This window comes from Elephas maximus, chromosome 10, assembly GCF_024166365.1.
Source record: "Elephas maximus indicus isolate mEleMax1 chromosome 10, mEleMax1 primary haplotype, whole genome shotgun sequence".
NCBI lineage: Eukaryota > Metazoa > Chordata > Mammalia > Proboscidea > Elephantidae > Elephas > Elephas maximus.
The window spans coordinates 67,752,648-67,772,899 of NC_064828.1; the positions used below are offsets into that span (position 1 = coordinate 67,752,648).

The 20,252-nt window shown below is 39.2% G+C and overlaps 1 protein-coding gene across 1 annotated transcript in view; it reads right to left on the minus strand.

The window, feature by feature from the left end:
- Positions 1-371: 371 nt before the first annotated feature.
- The window catches only part of TBPL2 (TATA-box binding protein like 2), a 30,715-nt gene continuing 10,834 nt past the window's right edge, over positions 372-20,252 (minus strand). The window contains exons 5-7 of the mRNA XM_049899280.1: positions 16,862-17,029; positions 12,172-12,266; positions 372-448 (exon numbers count right to left, since the gene is read on the minus strand). Coding sequence (XP_049755237.1) covers positions 372-448; positions 12,172-12,266; positions 16,862-17,029 — 340 coding nt within the window. The remainder of the gene's footprint in view (positions 449-12,171; positions 12,267-16,861; positions 17,030-20,252) is intronic.

Here is a 20,252-nt window from a genome sequence, read left to right on the forward strand (position 1 = left end):
TGCTAGATGATATTATAGATATCTAGTTCATGCAGTTATTTGAAATTTCTACATATTTTCCAAAAACATATTGATATACTACATATTTAACAAGAGTAGAATATTGAATTTTAATGATGTTACAATATCATCCTAGCAAGGCCCTAAATCTTTCAAATTCTGAAATAAGTTCAATCGTTCAGTTTTTAAAACAATACGCAAGAGTCATTTTGAATGTTTTTTATTTAAGCATGGCTGTTCACATAGAATCATCCTTTAATAAGTGAAAAATGTACATAAACTCTCCATAACTAGAGGTAGAATACATAAATTTCTGTGCTGGGCTTAGGTACATATTCAAATCAGTATACTGTGAGATGTTAATGATATACTCAGGCTTTTTTAAAACCTTTTAGAATAGGATAGATGTTTTCGAATGCTTCATAGATCTCAGAACGTTCTTTGGCACCTAAAGAAGAATCCAAGGTTATATCATTTTTATTATAAAAACAATACCAAGACAGATTTTCTTAACACTAAAATTTCATTGTGTCATCTCCAATTACTTTTAACATGATGACATCTCTAAGTGTTCTTGAGAAGTAACGGTGGCATTTATTCCAAGGTAAAAGCAGAAGAATTTGGTGACTACAGCCAGATCCCCACAACACACCGTAGGGCAGAATTTTCCAGTATTTCTGCTCCATCAGCGTATCAGTTAGTCCGTAGCCACACATCGCTCAGTAGGAAATATGAAATGTTACAGCTAGGTGTGCACAAGAATATGATCTCAGAGTAACTTCATCAGCACCTGGGGGCTCTCAAACCAAACCTGTTACAGTTGATTCTGACTCATGGCAATCCTATGTGTTACAGAGTAAAAGTGCTCCACAGGGTTTTCTTGGCTGTAATCTTTCTGGAAGATCGACAGTCCTTTCTTCTGCTGGGCCACTGGGTGGGTACTTGGCTATCAGCGAAGGGGATTTCTTTTGATCCACTCATCTCTAGTTAACATCTTGATTCTCTAATATTGACTAAAAGGTAGACAAACGAGCTATTCTAGAGCTTTAAATGTCAGCGTATGGGGAAGGAATTATTAGAGGGAAAATTGTACCCTTTTTACCTTTAGAGTCTTAGGTAAGTTTCAAGGAATCTTTAACTCTAACATAATTGCTCTGGAGTTATAGTGATTAAACACATGAATTTTACAGTCCCACCTTGAAAAATGTTATCAGTCAGGTCTCACTCCTTTCACCTCACCAGCCACCACTACCTCTACTCTCAAAATTATGGAGGCACATTATGCACTAAGGGATACAGACTGGTATTGCTGATGTTTATATGAAGTGCGCTAAGCGGGAAAATATAATCTGATATTACTGTAGGCAAGAGGCAAGGAGGGTAAGGGAAGGGACAAAGTTTGGAAAGGAGATTAATGAAGGGAATACAAAAACGTTTAACATGAAGCGAAATGGTAAATAAGCTGACAAAGGCTCTTCCTTGAGAGCTAGAAATTTAGAAAGGAGGAAGGCTTCAGTAAGAGGGTAGAAATAACCTCCACATCACATCCATCATCAAATGCTAAGGGGTTATCTGAATTCATTACAGGACTGTTTTTGTTGTTAGAAGCTGTCAACTCGATTCTAACTGATAGTGACCCCAGGCGACAGAGTAGAAATGCCCCCATGGGGTTTTCTTGGCTGTAATCTTTACAGAAGCAGATCAACAAGTCTTTCTCCCATGGAGCCACTGGGTGGGTTTGAACTACCAACCAAATTTCGGTTAGCAGCCAAGTGCTTAACCATTGCACCACCAAAAAAAAAAAAACAAACCCGTCATCATCAAGTCGATTTTGACTCATGGCGACCTTAGAGGACAGAAGAGAACTGCTCCATAAGATTTCCAAGGAGAGGGTGGTGGATTCAAACTGCCGATCTTTGTTTTTGGTTGGCAGCTGTAGCTCTTAACAACTGCCCCACCAGGGCTCCTTAGTTTTAGGACTAATTAGAGGGAATTACCAAAAGAAGGATCAACAGATTTGAGAATCAGGTAGTAAGGAGGATTCAGAATCAAGGATGAAGTCTTTGTAAGCTTAATTTTTTTTTTTTTAAGAGGTAAGGGCAAAACCAAGTCCATAAGAGCCAAATATGACCCTGAGTATAACCAAAAACAAACAAAAACTATTGCTGTCTAGTCAATTCTGACTCATAGCGACTATATTGGACAGAGTAGAACTGCCCCATAGGGTTTCCAAGGAGCAACTGGTGGATTCAAACTGCCAGCCTTTTGGTTAGCAGTCAAATGTTTAACCATCCCACCTAAATTTAAATACCATCTCAAGAATAGATTGTATGCAATGAACACTATGACCAAAGACAAGATTAGTTGTGGACTGACATCAAGGACATCATACCCGAAGTAAAAGGTCATTAAAAAGACAAAAGACCAAAATGGATGCCGGAAGAGACTCTGAAACTTGCTCTTCAACACAGAGTAGCTAAAGCAAGGGAGAAATGGACTAAAAGAGTTAAACAGAAGATTTCAAAGGGCAGCTTGAGAAGACAAAATGAAATACTATGATGAAATATGCAAAGACCTGGAGGTGGAAAATGAAAAGGGAAGAACACGCTCAGCATTTCTCAAGCTGAAAGAACTGAAGAAAAAATTCAAGCCTTAAGTCACGGTATTGAAGGATTCTATGAGCAAAAAATTTAATGATGCAGAAAGCATCAAAAGAAAATGGAGGGAATACAAAGAGTCACTGTACCAAAAAGAACTAGCTGACATTCAGTTATTTCAGGAGGTAGCATATGATCAAGAACTGATGGTCCTGAAGGAGGAAGTCCAAGCTGCACTGAAGGCACTGGCAAAAAACAAAAGTCCAGAAATTGATGGAATACCAGTTGAAATGTTTTGACAAATGGATGCAATGCTGAAAGTGCTCCCTCATCTATGCCAAGATATTTGGAAGACAGCTATCTGTACAACCAACTGGAAGAGATCCATATTTGTGCCCATTCCAAAGAAAGGTCATCCAACAGAATGCAGAAATTATTGAACCATAGCATTAATACTACATGCAAGTAAAATTATGCTGGAGATAATTCAAAAATGGTTGCAACAGTATGTTGACAGGGAATTGCCAGAAATTCAAGCCAGATTCAGAAGAGGACATGGAACAAGGGATATCACTGCTGATGTCAGATGGATGTTGGCTGAAAGCAGAGAATAACAGAAAGATGTTTACTTGTGTTTTTATTGACTGCAAAGGCATCCGACTGTAGATTATAACAAATTATGGATAACATTGCAAAGAATGAGAATTCCAGTACACTTAATTGTGCTCATGCAGAACCTGCATATAGACCAACAGGTAGTCTTTCAAAGAGAACTTGTCATACTGCCTGGTTTAAAATTAGGGAAGATGTGTGTCAAGGTTGTATCCTTCCACCATACTAATTCAATCTATATACTGAGCAAATAATCTGAGTAGCTGGACTATATGAAGAAGAACGTGTCATCGGGATTGAAGGAAGACTCATTAACCACCTGCGATATGCAGATGACACAACCTTGCTTGCTGAAAGTGAAAGGACTTGAAGCACTTACTGATGAAGATCAAAGACTATGGCCTTCAGTATGGATTATACCTGAACATAAAGAAAACAAAAATCCTCACAACTGGACCAATAAGCAACATCATGATAAATGGAGAAAAAACTGAAGTTGTCAAAAGTTTCATTTTACTTGGATCCACAATCAACGCCTATGGAAGCCACAGTCAAGAAATCACACAATGTATTATGATGGGCAAATCTGCTGCCAAAGACCTCTTTAAAGTGTTAAAAAGCAAAGATGTCACCTTGAGGACCAGGGTACGCCTGTCCCAAGCCATGATATTTTCAATCACCTCATATGCATGCAAAAGCTGGACAATAAGGCAGAAGAATTGATGCATTTCAATTATGGTGTTGGCAAATATTGACTACCATGGTGTCACAGATTGAATTATGTCCCCCCCAAAATATGTGTATTAACTTGGTTAGACCACGATTCCCAGTATTCTGTGGTTGTCCTCCATTTTGTGATTGTAATTTTATGTTAAGAGGATTAGGGTGGGATTGTAACACTACCCTTACTCAGGTCAACTCCCTTTCCCTGGGGTGTGGCCTGTACCACCTTTTCTCTCAAGAGATAAAAGGGAAGCAAGCAGAGAGACAGGGGGACCTCATACCACCAAGAAAGCAGCACCAGGAGCACAGTGCGTCTTTTGGACACAGGGTCCCTGCGCCTGAGAAGTTCCTCAACCAGGGGAAGATTGAGGACAAGGACCTTCCTCTAAAGCTGACAGAGAGATAGCCCTCCCCTGTAGCCAATGCCCTGAATTTGGACTCTGAGCCTACTTTAATGTGGGGAAATAAATTTTCCTTTGTTAAAGCCATCCACTTGTGGTATTTCTGTTATACCAGCACTAGATGACTAAGACACATGGACTGCCAGAAGAACCAACAGCAGCCAGAATGGTCCTTAGAAATGAGGATACCATGACTTTGTTGTGGTTACTTTGGATATGTTATCAGGAGGGACCAGTCCCTGGAGAAAGACATCATGCTTGGTAAAATCTTAGAGAGTCAGTGAAAAAGAAGACCCTCAGTGAGATGGATTGACACAGTGGCTGCAACAATGGGCTCAAACATAGCAATGATTGTGAGGATGGTGCAGGACTGGGCAGTATTTCTGTTCCATTATACATAGGGTCGCTATGAGTTGGAACCAACTCGACAGCACCACCACCACCACACCAAGGTGTTTACTATCTGTGGGTCTACACCCTCAAAAATGTGGGGCACTGAGGAGGGTGGGTCACTAACATGGACAAGAGAGCTCTGTACCTTAGGGTAGGAAAAAATCCTTAAGTCTGAGCAGATTTTAATGACAGCACTAATTCTAATTTTAGTTTCTAAAAAAGTTGGTTTTGCAGAAACCAGAAAGTTGGAGGAAGCAATAAGTAACACACCATTATCAAACAAACACTCCCTGCCTCTGGTTTTATTGATTTTTGCCTTCTGGATATGTTTGTGTGGAACAGCCTTCTTGTTAGGAGACAGTGAAGCATAAACAAAACCAAAAACCCAGTACCATTAAGTCAATTCTGACTCATAGTGACCTTGGGGAGCACCCCTTGGGGAGCAGAAAATACCCATAGCCCAAGAGGAGCAGACATTGGGGGTGATCATTATATCATATCATATAGAAAAACAACTTTAGACAAAAAGGACTTCAGGGAGAGTCTATAGTACAATTTCCTTATTCCATAGAAGGGGAAACTGAGGCCCAAGAAGAGCTGAAGTTACCGAGAATCATGATGTAGCAGCTCTGGGAGGAGAACTCATGCCCAGTCTTCCTTCCTTTACACCAAAAGCCATCACCAAAACATTGGCAGTATTTGTGGCCAGGTGTTAAAAATGAGTGTGTTTTGTCAGCTTAGTCAAACATTCCTTAACGAAATATTGGCATCAAAACTTCAAGGGAACTGAAATAGGCTCCATAAACCCATTGCCATCGAGTCAATTCCGACTCACAGCGATCCTATAGGACAGAGCAGAACTGCCCTTAGGGTTTCCAAGGCTCTATATATTTACAGAAGCAGACTGGCACCTCTTTCTCCCATGGAGTGGCTGGTGGATTTGAATCACCGACCTTTAGGTCGGCAGCCAAGCACTTAACCACTGCACCATATATCAATAGTCAAAACTCAGATGTGTATCACCAGACTCTGATTAGGTGACTCTTACCTTCTAAGCAAAACTTCCCATTCCTTTTCTTAAGGTTGCAATGACTACCACTTTGGGAGATAAAGATCATTCCTAACCTTGGTGGCTGAGGTAGAAAGTCTTGTGACCTGGCACACTGGAGAAGGCTCTGGTTTGGGATCACAAGATATGGATTCAAATGCCAGCTCTACCACTAACTACCTTTGAAATCATAGGCAGATTGTTTCACCTGAGTTTTAGTTGTCTTCCGTGTAAAACAATGAAAATAACTTTCCCAAGGTTGTCATCAAAGTGAGCTAATGTTTGTTAAGTCCTTTGTAAACCATAGCACTTTATCAAACCAAAGCTGTCTTTATTGTCCCAGGAGAATGTACCTAAGAATTAGGGATGTCATGAGGGCTGTTCCAAGCATGTACATATATGACTTAACATTTGGTTCTGTGACAGCCAGTGTCACGTACAGGTGGCCCTCAACTTACGACAGGGCCCGCTCTGACGACTGTTCCGTCGTCAGTCGTTCCCGACGTAAACTGAATACCTTTTTTTTTTTCTAGTCTTCATTATTATTGCCTTTTACTATCAGTATCCTTATAAGTCCGATCTTTGTCTTTGGGGGTTGGAAGCATTATATCTAAGAATAACACAAGCAAATTCTGTGCTGCAACATGGTATGTAGCACATATTGCTAATGACAAGATGTACAAAAAATAAAGTCGTAAGTGCAGTTATTCATAACTAGAATATGTTGGAAGTTGGGGACTGTCTGTCTGTGATTTTTGTCTGTCTCCTTTACCAGGCTGGATTCCTGCCCGATGGGGAATGTGTTATATATTTGCCTTTATATCCTCAGCTAGTCACCCAGAGCTCATTAAATATGTCATCTGTCAGTAAGTTTTGTAAGCTCACCCCATATATCCCTTTACCAGCCCAAATACCACTTTCCAATACTACATGGATTTTCCAGTTCTATTCGTGCACAAAGTTGTAACTGCACATCTTATTTTCCCAACTGATGCCACATTTGTCTGTACACATGTCAAAATCTTGGGCTTCAGTTAATACATTTCATTCTCCTGTCCACAAAAGTGATGATGCACATCTTGCAAGAACGAAAAAATTTAACACTGCCTCCTCTGTGTGCTTAACACATTAACAAAATTTAAAAACAAGTTGAAAAAAAAGCAAATGGTATTCAACCCTCCAGCTTATTCCATTTTACCACATACACTAACTTGCTGTTAGTGGGGGATTACTGGTGAAGACTGACAGGGCTATCTCTCTGGCCCACTCACTAATCAGTCTTACCCTGTGTCTGCTGCCTCACACAGCTCTTCCCCAGAACATGCCCTCTGACCTACTTATTTCTGAGAAACACTGATGTGGAGCTGACTGAAAGTAACTCTCAGTAACAATGACCTGTCTTTCCTAATCCTTTTTGCTGGAGAGAAATAAGTAAACCTGAACCATTTTACTAAAAGCCTCTTTAGATTTCATATTGCTATCATTAGAACAAGGCATCACAGCAAAGTTTCAGTCTTTTTCAATGATAAAGAAAAACAAAGATCATAATTTACTGAGATCTTAATAACTACCACACAGCATGTTTACCATGTGCTCCGTACTGTTTTCTGCTTCCTCACAACGCTTAGGAGGTAGTTTCGATTCCCACCCCTATTTGACATATGAGGAAACTGACGTGGAGAATTTGAATAAATCACCCGAGGACACAGAGCTTAATAAATGATGAAGCCTTAGATTCAGTCTGGACAATTGCCCCAGACTCCATCCTCTTAGCCACCAGACTGTGCTGTCTCTCACCAATAACAGGGTATTTATCATTCCTTCAGCTGAGAAGGAGGATTAGGAAGAAGATGCATAGGAGACCACATGAGGGTTCTCAAAGACACCTCAATGGCTGAGGGTCAGGGCAGGTATGGTGAAAACAGCAGGTTCTGGAGCCAGACTGCCTAAATTCCCACCCTTGCTGTGGCATATACAGCTGGCTGACATTGGTAAAGCTACTTAAAAACCAGTTACTGTGAAGTCTATGTGTTGCAGAGTAAAACTGTGCTCTATAGGGTTTTTTCAATGGCTGTGACCTTTTGGAAGTAGATTGCCAGGCCTTTCTTCTGAGGCACCTCTGGGTGGATTCGAACAGCCAATCTTTTGGTTAACAGCTGAGCGCTTAACTGTCTGTGTCACCCAAGGTCGCCATATCCCCATTTTATAGGTAGGGAAATCGACGTATAAAGTACAGCCTCACAGAGCGAACTATAACCCAAGTAAAAGCCCTTATTTAGCACAATGCCCGGCATATGAGTGCCCAACATATGTTAACTCTAATTATCATAGCTGATCCTTGCAGTGAAAGTTGATGTATCTGCTGTTCACTATGTATTAATCCAGCAGAACCTTGCTATAGAACTAATAATACAGTGATTTGAGAACAAAATATGGGTCCCAAATGTCATACCAGTCATCAAAAGGAAACACAGACCTGGGAAAACAGCATTAAACTTAAAAAAAAACTAGTGCCATTGCTGAGTTCATTATGATTCACAGAGACCCTATAGGACAGAGCAGAACCGCCCCATATGGTTTCCAAGGCTGTAATCTTTACAGAAGCAGACCACTGCATCTTTCTCCCACAGAGCTGCTGGTGGGTCCGAACCACCGGACCTTTTGGTGAGCAGCTGAGTGCTTAACCACTGTGCTACCAGGGCTCCCTGTGCATTAAGCTTAGCCAGGTCTAACTGCCTTCTGCTGTCAGGGACCATGACAAAGTAGGACAGCGGTGCCTTTGTGTCCTCGGCTCACTTTACCATAATTAGAATGTTCAGAAGTAGCCTCAGACATGGTGACTGCAGCTTTGGCATCTCACAGGAGTAAGACAATTTTACATGGATAAATTATTTTCAAAGACCTAAACGGCACTTGATACAAAGATTTCATAGTATCATGTATTTGTATTAGGCACATGGGTGTTCTACAGTTCTGACCTAAGAAAAGCTGGGATCTATTATTTTTTAAATTCAAATTGAAAGTACATTTGTAATTTCAAGATTTTTACATTTTCTAGGCAAAAGTTACTCACCCTTGTTGGGACCTTGCTTCCACAACATCTTTGCTGAGTGCCTAGCCTTGTCAATCATGATGGACTAGACCACGTGTGAGCCCCTAAAACTCCACCTGGCACTCCACGACCATCTTCAGCTTAAGTTCCACAGGCAAGGCTAAAAGGAGACCTTCCTGGGGCCCTTTCCCCAAGTTTATACTCCCAAATTAGGCCCTTGAGTTTTAAATTTCTGGTAAAGAGAGTCTAGCTACCTAAGATTAAGAAAAGGGGAACATCTGTCTCTAAGTTTGAAGCAAAAATAACCTAAACCACGTAGTTATACAGCACTAGGTCAAATTAAAGACAATAGAGCATAAACAGGTAAAAACTACAATTGATTTTTCTTTGTTTCAGTAGTAAGACACCAACTGGCTTTGATTTCATAGTATAAGCAGAAATTGGGCCTTCAGTTCGTACACTCCATTGTCCCTTCCACAAAAGTGATGATTCGCATCTTGCAGGAATGAAGAAATTTAACTCTGCCAATTCTATGTGCTTAATGTGTCAACAAACTTTAAGGTTAGCAATATTGTATGATCTTCAGTGTTACAAGTTAATGAAAATCCTTTATTTTTGTGACTTGAAACTTCTAGCAAATGTGTACATACAAACTTTTTTTTTTTCTTAAATTTGGGGGAAGTGGAGATGCTGATCTGAATTAAGGATATTTAAAGACACTTATGTACTTACAACAACAACTTATCCTGTACTTGGCAATTTGTACTTTTAATAAGACTGATTTGTAATGATACAGAGATATATAGCACAGATATGAAAGTATCCTTCCAAAGGTCTTGAAAAGTAGAGTGTGTATTTGCCTCCAATGTCTATACTAGTCAATTTACTTGACAGACATTTCCCCCTTCCTTTAGGACATACAAACTAGTTGCCCTTGAGTCAGTTCTGACAGGTGGGGATCCTGTATGTGTCAGAGTAGAGCTATGCTCCATAGGGTTTTCAACTGTTGGTTTTTCAGAAGTAGATCGCCAGGCCTTTCTTCTAGGTGGACTTGAACCACCAACCATTTGGCTTGTACCACCCAGGACTAAGAAATAATAGAGGTAAATTTTATGTCAGTCACTAGGAGTCTTTTTTACTCCAGACTCTAAATTGGTGACATCTAAGGAATTCTAGCTTTAGTGTATTCAGAAGGTTCTTGAATTCCAAGTAGACTTTCCCCACATTAGTTATTTCTTAGGGAAAAGAAACTACAAAACTTTACTAAGAGTTATAAAAGACGACTTAAAAAACAGACAGTCTATGCTGCTGGATGGAGACACTAAATGATGACCTTGTCAATTTTTCTCAAGTTAATTTTTAGGTAATATAAAAATCTCAGGTTTTTTTTTTTTTTTTGGATAGGTCAAGATTTTAGGAAGTTTTTAAGTTTATTTTGAAGAATAAATATTCGAGAAGAACTAAAAATCGTAAATAGAGAAGCAATGAGGGGAAACTGACCCTATCAGATACGGAGACCAGCATAATTAAAGCTGTAATAGTGAAAACAGTATAGTCCTGGAGTATAGGGTCACTATGAGTCAGAATTGACTCGATGGCACACAACAACAACATGGGCAGAACTGGAAAAGAGACCCATATATAAGAGTCAAAAGAAGTTAGCACAAATTAATAAGGAGGGGAAGAATATGGAGCAGTGAGTTGGCTGACTGGCTATTTGTGGGTAGGGTGTGGAGGTCAGTTTGGTTCGTGCCTTGTAAAACTAGCATATGTTTTGATAATAGGGAAGAGTAAAATGCGTAAAGAGTCAGACGAACCTAGACAAAAATAAATAGGAAACTTAGTAGAATGGCATGAAAAATTATCCCAACCATTTACCTCAGGAATAATAAAAACTTCTTGATGTAAAAATTGGTGAAGTCAACTGGAAAAAATCACAAATACAATAAAGAATAATTCTTTACTATTATTATGAGCTTATACAAATTCTTAGGGGAAAAAAACGACTAAAAACCAAGTAGACAAAAGGAGTAAGTTATACACACACTATTTACAGAAGATAAAATGCTATTTATTGAATGGATACATTGAAAAGTGATCAATTTCTATTTCTTTGAGTACTGCTGAGATGAAAGCACTGAGATAATTTTTACCTATTCAATTAAAAAAGTTTTCTGTTGTACCATTTTGTTTTGAATGCTGCTGAGGGTTTGGTAAAAGACACTTAGAATCACTTCTGGCTGAAACATATGATATAGGAAATCTATAATGCATATTCCTTTAAAAGACAACTTATTCTAAGAGCCTTATAAAAAAAAAAGGTCATACCCTTAAATCAAAATTTCCATTTCTGAGAGTCCACACTAATAAAATAATTCACACATATGAACAAACGTTTGTGCCATTCATAAGCAGCGAAGGAGAAACATTTAAAAGCCTGACAATGGGAGAATAAGTATGATTCAATCACATTATAACAGGAGTCAGGAAACTAAGGCCTTCCAGCCAAACCCAGTCCACTGTCTGTGTTTTTTATGGCTTGTGGATCTAAGAATGATTTTTATATTTAAATGGTAGGGGAAAAAAAAAAAATAATAACAATACTATGTGACATACGAAAAATTACATGAAATTCACATTTCAGTGTCAACAAATAAAGCTGTATTGGACACAGCCACACCCATTCCTGTATGGAATGTCTATAGCTGCTTTCTTGCAGCAATGGCAGAATGCAGTGGTTGTGGCAGAGACCTTATGACCCCAAGGCCTAAAATACTTAGTATCTGACCCTTTACAGATGAAGTCTGCCAATCCCTGTGTTAGAACATTATGCTGTCATTAAAAACCTTTATAAAGTTTGCAACAATAAGTTGTATATGTTATAATGGTTAATAAAAAGGCAAGATATACAGAATATGGAGTCCCTGGGTGGTGCAAACCATTAATGTCCTTGGCTGCTAACCACAAAGTCGGCAGTTCAAATCCACCCAAAGATGCCTTGGAAGAAAGGCCTGGTGATCTACTTCTGAAATATCAGTCACTGAAAACCCTGTGGAGCACAGTTCTACGCTAACACACATGGGGTTGCCATAAGTCAGAACTGACTTGACGGCACAACTACTTTTTGAAGTTGAATGCACATATCAAAATCACATAAAAACAAAAAGCTGTTGTTTTGAGTACTGGGAACTACGAATGACTTTATACTTTCCATTTTTTGGCAAGTATTCTATAATTGCAAGAATTACCTTTACAATGACGAATAAAACTATTTAAATGGGAAAACAAAGCACCTATGTAGCTATTTTATTTATAGGAAAGCCAGAAAATAATCTTAGCACTTACCTGTTAACACAACTTTTCCAGATACAAAGATAAGCAACACAATTCGTGGCTTTACCATTCTATAAATAAGGCCAGGAAATAGTTCAGGTTCATAACTGTTAAGATATAAAAGGGAACAGTTTAAAATAGCACAACTACTTTCCCATCAAGTTCAAGACATATTAAAGTTGCATATTAAAGCAGTTATAAGTAAGTTAGCTATTTTACCAAAAGCTTTTTGGCCATCTTGATAAAGGCAGAGTCTTGAGTGCTTTGGGGTCATTTCTTAAGGCAGTCAAGAACAGAATTCATTTTTGTTCACATTTTTTCAAGCGCAAGCCATCTTAAGCTATCTATATATTAAAAATTGAGGTTGCACAGTATATCAGATTTAATATACCAAGATCTTGGTTCCATATTTTCCATCTTCCAAAAAAAAGTCTATCAATAAGAGTACATAACACTTGTTTTTCTGGATTTTCCAAGTTCCCCAATAATGAGGACACTTTATATGCATCTATAAACTACTAAGGTTAAATGTTTTAGTAGGTAGAATCTAAAAAATATTCTAGACCACTTATTCACAAACAGTACTATTGCTCTTTGGAAAGGCTCTACGTAAAAAATGTTATAAAGCTGAACTATACCAAATTTTCTAAATTCAGGTTTGTTTCCATAAGTAGTAACTCACTCATATGCACTACTAGATGTTAAGATGGCTTTGCCACTGGAGCAAAGAACGATCGAGCGTAAAGGACCGCTTCTCCCAGCCTAGAGAAGAGATTCCTAGAAAGGCTTGAGGAGCCTACAAGCAAGAAGTCAGGAGGTAAGAGGAGGCTGAAAATAACCACTCTCAAAACAATGGTTACTGGAGAACCAACATAAGAAAAAAGATGAAATCCAAGAAATGGAACCTAATACACATGAATCTTTGCACTTAAAAGGTGAATCCAGGCAACATGGAAAAGCTCCATCCCATTCTGCAATGAATAAGACCCATAACAATGGCAGATATGAAATCTCTGATTAGCACCAGAAAGATACATTACAGTGGTGAGGACTACTCTTATGGAGTAGTCCTGTTGTCTTTCTGGCACATCAGTCACGCCTCCTTGTCAGAAAGCCTGTCAAGACTTCACACCACTGTGAAGACAATAATCCTAGCTGGAGCCTTGTAAAACCTCTCAGGGAACTACCAGATCCTCGCTGGCAAAGTGAAGCTGAGGGCACAGCTTTTCACTTGATCTTCCACCTGAGTCTTAGAACAGTATGAGAAAAAAAGAGAAAGCAAGAGAAGACCTGGGTTTGTAGGTGGTGAACTTCATTTGGCTTCCAGAACTATGGTATTAAGGTAATAGAATGACAAACTCCTGATTAGAGATTTACCTTCATTTTATTTATTCTCGGCTTCACCCCAAAAGAGGGTTAAAGCAGAAAAAAAGAGATTTTGGTTAGGGATGAAGAACATTTCATGAGTACTGAGAATATCAAACAGCTGCCAAGCCTTGGTCAATCCAACTTTGACTCATTCCTCAAGTTTCAGCTTAAATGTCACTTCCCTCTGCCAGTCTTCCTTGACCTCCAATTTGCCCCAATTACATTAAATATCCAGAGGCCTTGAGGGGCCTTTACTGTCATAGTTACCATATTTTATTAATATCATTGGCTTGTCTGTCTTCCCTTTTAGACAGTAGGCTCCCTGTAGGCAAAGAACCATGGCTGTATTGCTTCCTATTATCACCCTACTATCCGCATTTTTATCTGCTATAAGTAGACACCTAGATTTTATTCATTGAACAAATATTTATTATTGGGATATCTGAATTAAGAATTGAAGGAAAGGGGGAAAATGCTTAGGAAAAACTGTGAAAACAATTATGATATAGAAAGGTTGATGGAGAAGGTGCCCAGTAACAAAGAAGATAATTATATAGTCGGATACTGACAATGAACTTGAGGTCTGAACAGAAGACAAACTTGACCTGATAATTGTAACTGATGTGTGCCATGATTCCCCTTAGTGCTCCAGGCAATTAACGAAAGGCCTCATTTTAAAGATACAAACCTGCTGGCAAAGAGGTGTTTTAATGCCACAACGTCAAGAATACACACACCAGAGTTGTAATCCATAACTCCAAGATGAAGGGCTGAGGAGAGCATTTGAGGGAGCATTGAGAATGGGACTGCAAAGACACAGCTGTGGGAACACAAGCTTCCTGGCCAAAAAAAAAAAAAAAAGGATGAGATCATGAAACTGCTCAGAAAAAAAGATAGAACGGTGACAGGTCACCTTTAAATAAATGACTCATGAATTCTCATCTTGCCCTACTGGCAATTTCATCTTTTGGAAGATAGAAATAGTGACAACGGGCCCTTCTATTCTAGGCTTAAATATGATCTGCAAAGAAGACATTGTTGGTGAAAAGAAATGATGGGCAACGAGGAATTGCCCTCAGGAATGGCTAGAAAAGGGAAGGGTAAATCTAATACAGATACAGATCTTAGGAGGCAGGCAGAGATCTTTCCTACATTCAGAAAAAGTTGGTTCAGAGAAAGATAGGCAGGAGCCTGTGATGTGAGAACCTGGAAAAGAAAATGGTTCATACCCTGAAACTCTTAAATATGAAGGTTTTACAAATTATTCCAAGAATGAAGAGAAAAAAAGATACATAAAGTGGCAAGGGGGCTTCCCAGTGAACTCGGATTTTAGAAAAATGGGGCTCATCACATGCACTCAATAAGTACTGAAAAACATGAATGCAGAAGAGGAAAAAAGAAAATACATGCAAGGGAAAATAAACATTGCACAAAGAATATCATAAAAGCTAAATCTCAGAGTGTACTAAAAGTTTTTAAAACTTTATGGAAAACAAATTTTAACTTCTGTTCAGATCAAGACGAAAAGCAAAGCTCAGAAATGTTAGAGAAAGCACAGCTATTTGGTCCCTAGCCACTGGCTGGCAAAGAGAGGAAATGTGTGGAAGTGAAGGGACTTAAGTTTAAGCGGTTGTTATGAGCTGCTGTCAAGTTGATTCTCACTCATAGTGACCTCATGTGACAGAACAAAACTGTCCCATAGGATTTTCTAGGCTGTAGTCTTTAACAGCAATAGATCACCAGGCCTTTCTCCTGCAGAGCCACTGGGTAGGTTCAAACTGCCAACCATTTGGTTAACAGCCTAACACTTAACGCTTGTGACACCAGGGCTCCTAAATTTAAGCTAACCAATAAAAAAAAAAAACCTGTTGATGTCAAGTCTATTCTGACTCATAACGACCCTATACGACAGAGTAGAACTGCCGCATAGGTTTCCAAGAAGCGGCTGGTGGATTTGAACTGCTGATATTTTGCTTAGGAGGCGAACGCTTTGTCACCAGGTTAGCGGGGCTCCAAGTTTAAGCTAGATCAAGACAATTTAAGAGCATCTTGTGATTCTAAACCAGTCCAAGTATCTTGACCCAGACGTATATTTCATGAGGTGGTGGGACTGTAGTGTTATCAGTCAACCTCTGTCACTGATCTCTGAGGGAATGAGCTGAAGCGAGAACCACTGAAGTAGCTGGGGGAGTGGAAGGAGCATTTGCTGTTGAGATGGAAAGTTACATTTGAAGAAGTCAGGCAAGCTAGAAAAATTCCCCTAGAAAAATGAATACACTAAAGAAGAAACTATGAAGGGGCTACACAAAAAAGAAGACCCCTCAAGCAAACAAAATAGGCCAAAAAAACTAGATATGATTGCTTTCATAGAATGTGCTATGGTCATTCCTTTTTCTTCTTTTCTCCAACCTTTTCTCCCCGCATCAACTGTTAGCTCTTCCAATTTGCCTAACCCGCATCTCACCTCTTCTTCTCAAGCCACTGCTATCATTCCCAATCCATGTGTGCTTATTTCATAAATCTGTAAATGCAGTGGCTCTCAAAGTGTGGCCCTCTGACCAGAAGCATTGGCATCACCTAAGAGATTAGAAATGCAAATTCAAGCAAAATCTCTGGTCCCCAAGGCCAGGCAGGAATATGTTTTAACAAGCTGTCTAGGTGACTATGGTTCAATTTTAGTTTGAGAACTACCATTTCAAAAGCCTGGACACATATGGCAACCTATGACTCATGCCCTTTCATCTACTGTTGTGGGTTGAATTGTGTCCCATAAAAAGATATGTTGAAGTCTTAACCCCCAGTACCTGGAATGAGACCTTATTTGGAAATAGGGTCTTTGCAGATATAATCAAGTTAAGATGAGGTCATACTGGATTAGGGTGGGCTCTAACTTAATATGACTGGTGGCCTTATAAGAAAAGGAAAACAGACATACAAACAGACACTCAGAGAGAATGCTGTGTGACAACATAGGCAAAGATTGGAATGATATGTCTACCAGTCAAGGAGACTGCCAAGAATTGCCAGCAACACCAGAAGCAAAGAGAGAGGCATGGAACAGATTGTCCCCTAGAGCCTTTACAGAGAACATGGCCCAGCCAAAACCTTGAATTTGGACTTCTAGCCTGCACAACTGTGAGAGAATAAATTTCTCTTGTTTTAAGCCACCCAGTTTGTGAGAATTTATTACAGAAGCTCTAGGAAGCCAATATACTTACTGCGCCTTTTTTTATAAAAATAATCACACTTTCTCTGAAAGATACATTATGTAAGTGGCCCATAATATACTTTACTATCTTGGTAAATTCAAAGTTAAGGTAAATAACAGTCATACCTACTGAACTGCTGGTGGGTTAGCACCAAACCTTCCAGCCTGATGGGAAATCTCACATCACAGCTTCCAACCATGTTTTGTATTTTAAAATCGAGGAATCTGGCAGGGAACCCAAGCTTCTGCACCACGCGAGCATACTTTCTAGCTGCAAGTCGAGACTGCTCCTCACTGGGGAGGGGCAAATATGTTTAGAGATGTCTTAATCACTAGGTCTTCTATACCATTGCCATCAAGTCAATTCCGATGTATAGCGACCCTATAGGGCAGAGTAGAACCATCCCATAGGGTTTCCAAGGAGTGGCTGGTAGATTCAAACTGCCTACTTTTTGCTTAGCAGCCTGAGCCCTTAATCACTTTGCCACCAGGGCTCCCTATACTAATGTTATATTCACACATCTCTCTTATTGTATTTTTACCATTTGTGCCATCTTTATCTTTCAGTGTATACTATGAAACCGTAGACTTCATGAGGACAAAGACCTACCTTCCAATCTTGTGTCCCTGTAGTTTTTCTCCTGGTTATTGAGTTGGTTCCAACTTGTAGTAACCCTATATGACAGACTAGAACTTCCCCACAGGGTTTCCTAGGCTGTAATCTTTATGGGAGCAAATTGCCAGGTCTTTTCTCCCATGGAGTCACTGGTGGGTCCAATTGTTGACCTTTCTTTTGTCCCTCTTGTCCCTAGCACCTAGTAAACAGTATGGCACACATACAACTGTTGAACTGAACCATGACCAGATTTTCTCTTAATTTATCACCTTTCACATATAAGATACTTTTTAAAATATTTGTTTTAAGTGCTATTAGATCAAATTAACTATTCCACTGGTTCTCAGAGTTTGCCCCCAGACCAGCAGTACCACCACCTGGGAACTTGTTAGAAATGGAAAGTCTCAGTCCGTACCTCCATGTGTAGACTCTCTGGGGATGGGCCTAGCCATCTTCTGTTTTAAGAAGCCCTCCAGGTGACTGTGATGCTCACTAAAGTTTTATAACTGTCCACTTGGCCTAAAAGTGCTTGCCATTTAGATGGGAACAATAAAAATGAGGACACATACAAAAAAAAAAAAAAAATCAATCTGAGGAAGTAGACATGTGCCAACTGAGTGGCATTCACAGGAGGTCAGGACTTGGGTCTTTATGGGACAAACTGTTAAAAAGAGTAAAACATTAAAATACCTTACAATCTGTCTGATTTTGCTCAGGCTTTCCCACACAATTATCATTCAACTCAGACCCAACATAAAAAAGGAAAAAGTCATCTGACTTTGTGGCTATTCTTTCCAATCCAAAACCCAGATCAGGAGATTGTGAAGTCCTGAGATTTAAGGCTTCATTTTCATCAGGTACTTTTCAATAATCATTGATGAAACAAAATAGCCCAGTCAAATTTTGGGGGGCTGGAGAAAGTAGAAAAGATTTACGGTTCATAATTTATGATTTAAAAGCAGGGAGACTGAGGTTGAAGATGGGACCAATAGGGAAGGGCCATATCTTCCTCTCAAACGGGTATTTCCCCCAAAGCAAGTGGAATGTAGGGCAAACGTCAGTCATGGGGGTTGGCATTAGGGTTAAAGTAGTAGAGAAGTTAATGGGGGTTGTATCGCAAAATACTATCATATAATAGTGAGTAGCAGAGGCCACCAAACTGGGGCAACATCTGCGAGTGAGTCATGTGGACTCCACCCTCTCTCTTGGTTGTCCCCATCTTTAAATTGACACTCAGAAGCACCTGAAAGAAAAGCCATTTTCAGTCTGTTGTTTGGCTGGACCAAAGGAAGTGTTTGGTTCTCTTTCCGATCTAGATCCTTCAAACACTGCCCCCTCTAGTATGTATTAACAGACACCACTTATTGGATATCTACTATGGGCCAGGCCTTGCATTAATAATTTCATATACTTTTGCCTCATTTTTGTTGATTCTCCTCACCCATTTCTAGCTCCTGAAATGTCCCTAGCAAGGCCGTGTCCCGGAGTTAGCAGTGAAATAAATTTGTTCCTGTTTTGAAAAACATTTTTTGTCTGACTGACCTATTATGTTTCCTATAGTGCTAATGTTTGAGTTCAAATCTCAAGAGTCTGCACAGCCCTAAAGTTTCTTGGGATAGTTACTGTGACTATCACACAGAAGTTCCTATTGAAACCACTAACTGTTAAACATCTACATACATGTTTATTGTACGAACATTAGAAAATAGATTAAGAACCTGAAATCTCACCACCAGTGGCGATAACCTCTGTTAAATTTGACCCTCTCTACTTTCCCTAGGCAAATACAGGTATCCTTTACTATGCAAACTCTTGTTATTACAACTAAAAAGAATAGGTTTGGATAGTTTTGGCGATAAGGCTGGTATCTTTTTTACTAACAAATTCTCAGTACTATCTAAAACTCAAGAAGCAAACAGATTTGGACAATAAGTATCTCTTGCTATCTGAATTTATTATCCAAGTTTCACTACCGGATTTTAGGAAACAAATTCAGATAGGGAAGATATTCATGAATATGTTTGTGTGTGTATATGTGTAATATGAGTGTATTTTAAAATGAGGGTTGGATAATAAACATACCATTTAGTTGCCTGTCCACACACCCCCCCACTTCACATTATGTGATCATCCTTCCATCTCATTATACATATGTTTGCATTTTAATGTCTTGATACAATTTTATTATATGATGATCAAAGCCCTATTGTTAGTATTTATACAGGGAAAAAAAGGTCAGAATGAACATCCTCGGACATTTTTGCACAGCTGTCCAAGAATCTCCTAGAAATGGAGATTTCTGGGACAAGAGACATGCAAACCAACAGAAGAAAAAGCCCAAAAAACTTACTTAGACATATGTAAAGAGCTTAGTATTTAAAAACATGCAGGGAATCTCCTAGAAATGGAGATTTCTGGGACAAGAGACATGCAAACCAACAGAAGAAAAAGCCCAAAAAACTTACTTAGACATATGTAAAGAGCTTAGTATTTAAAAACATGCAGGGAATCTCCTAGAAATGGAGATTTCTGGGACAAGAGACATGCAAACCAACAGAAGAAAAAGCCCAAAAAACTTAGACATATGTAAAGAGCTTAGTATTTAAAAACATGCAGGAAAGAAATGGGATAAAAGTGGATTCTTCAATGAAAAGTATTGGGCACTGACTAACCATTTGAAAAAAAAAATTCCTTATCTTATACCTTACATTGAAATAAAATTCTTGGCCCGCTCTGCCCAATATGGTAGCCATTAGCCACACATGGCTTATTAAATTAAAAATTCAGTCCCTCAATTGTACTAGCTATACTTCAAGGCTCAACGGCCACATGTGACTACTGACTTCCACATTAGACAGTGCAGATAAATATTTCCACCATCAAGAGAAAGCTCTAGATCAA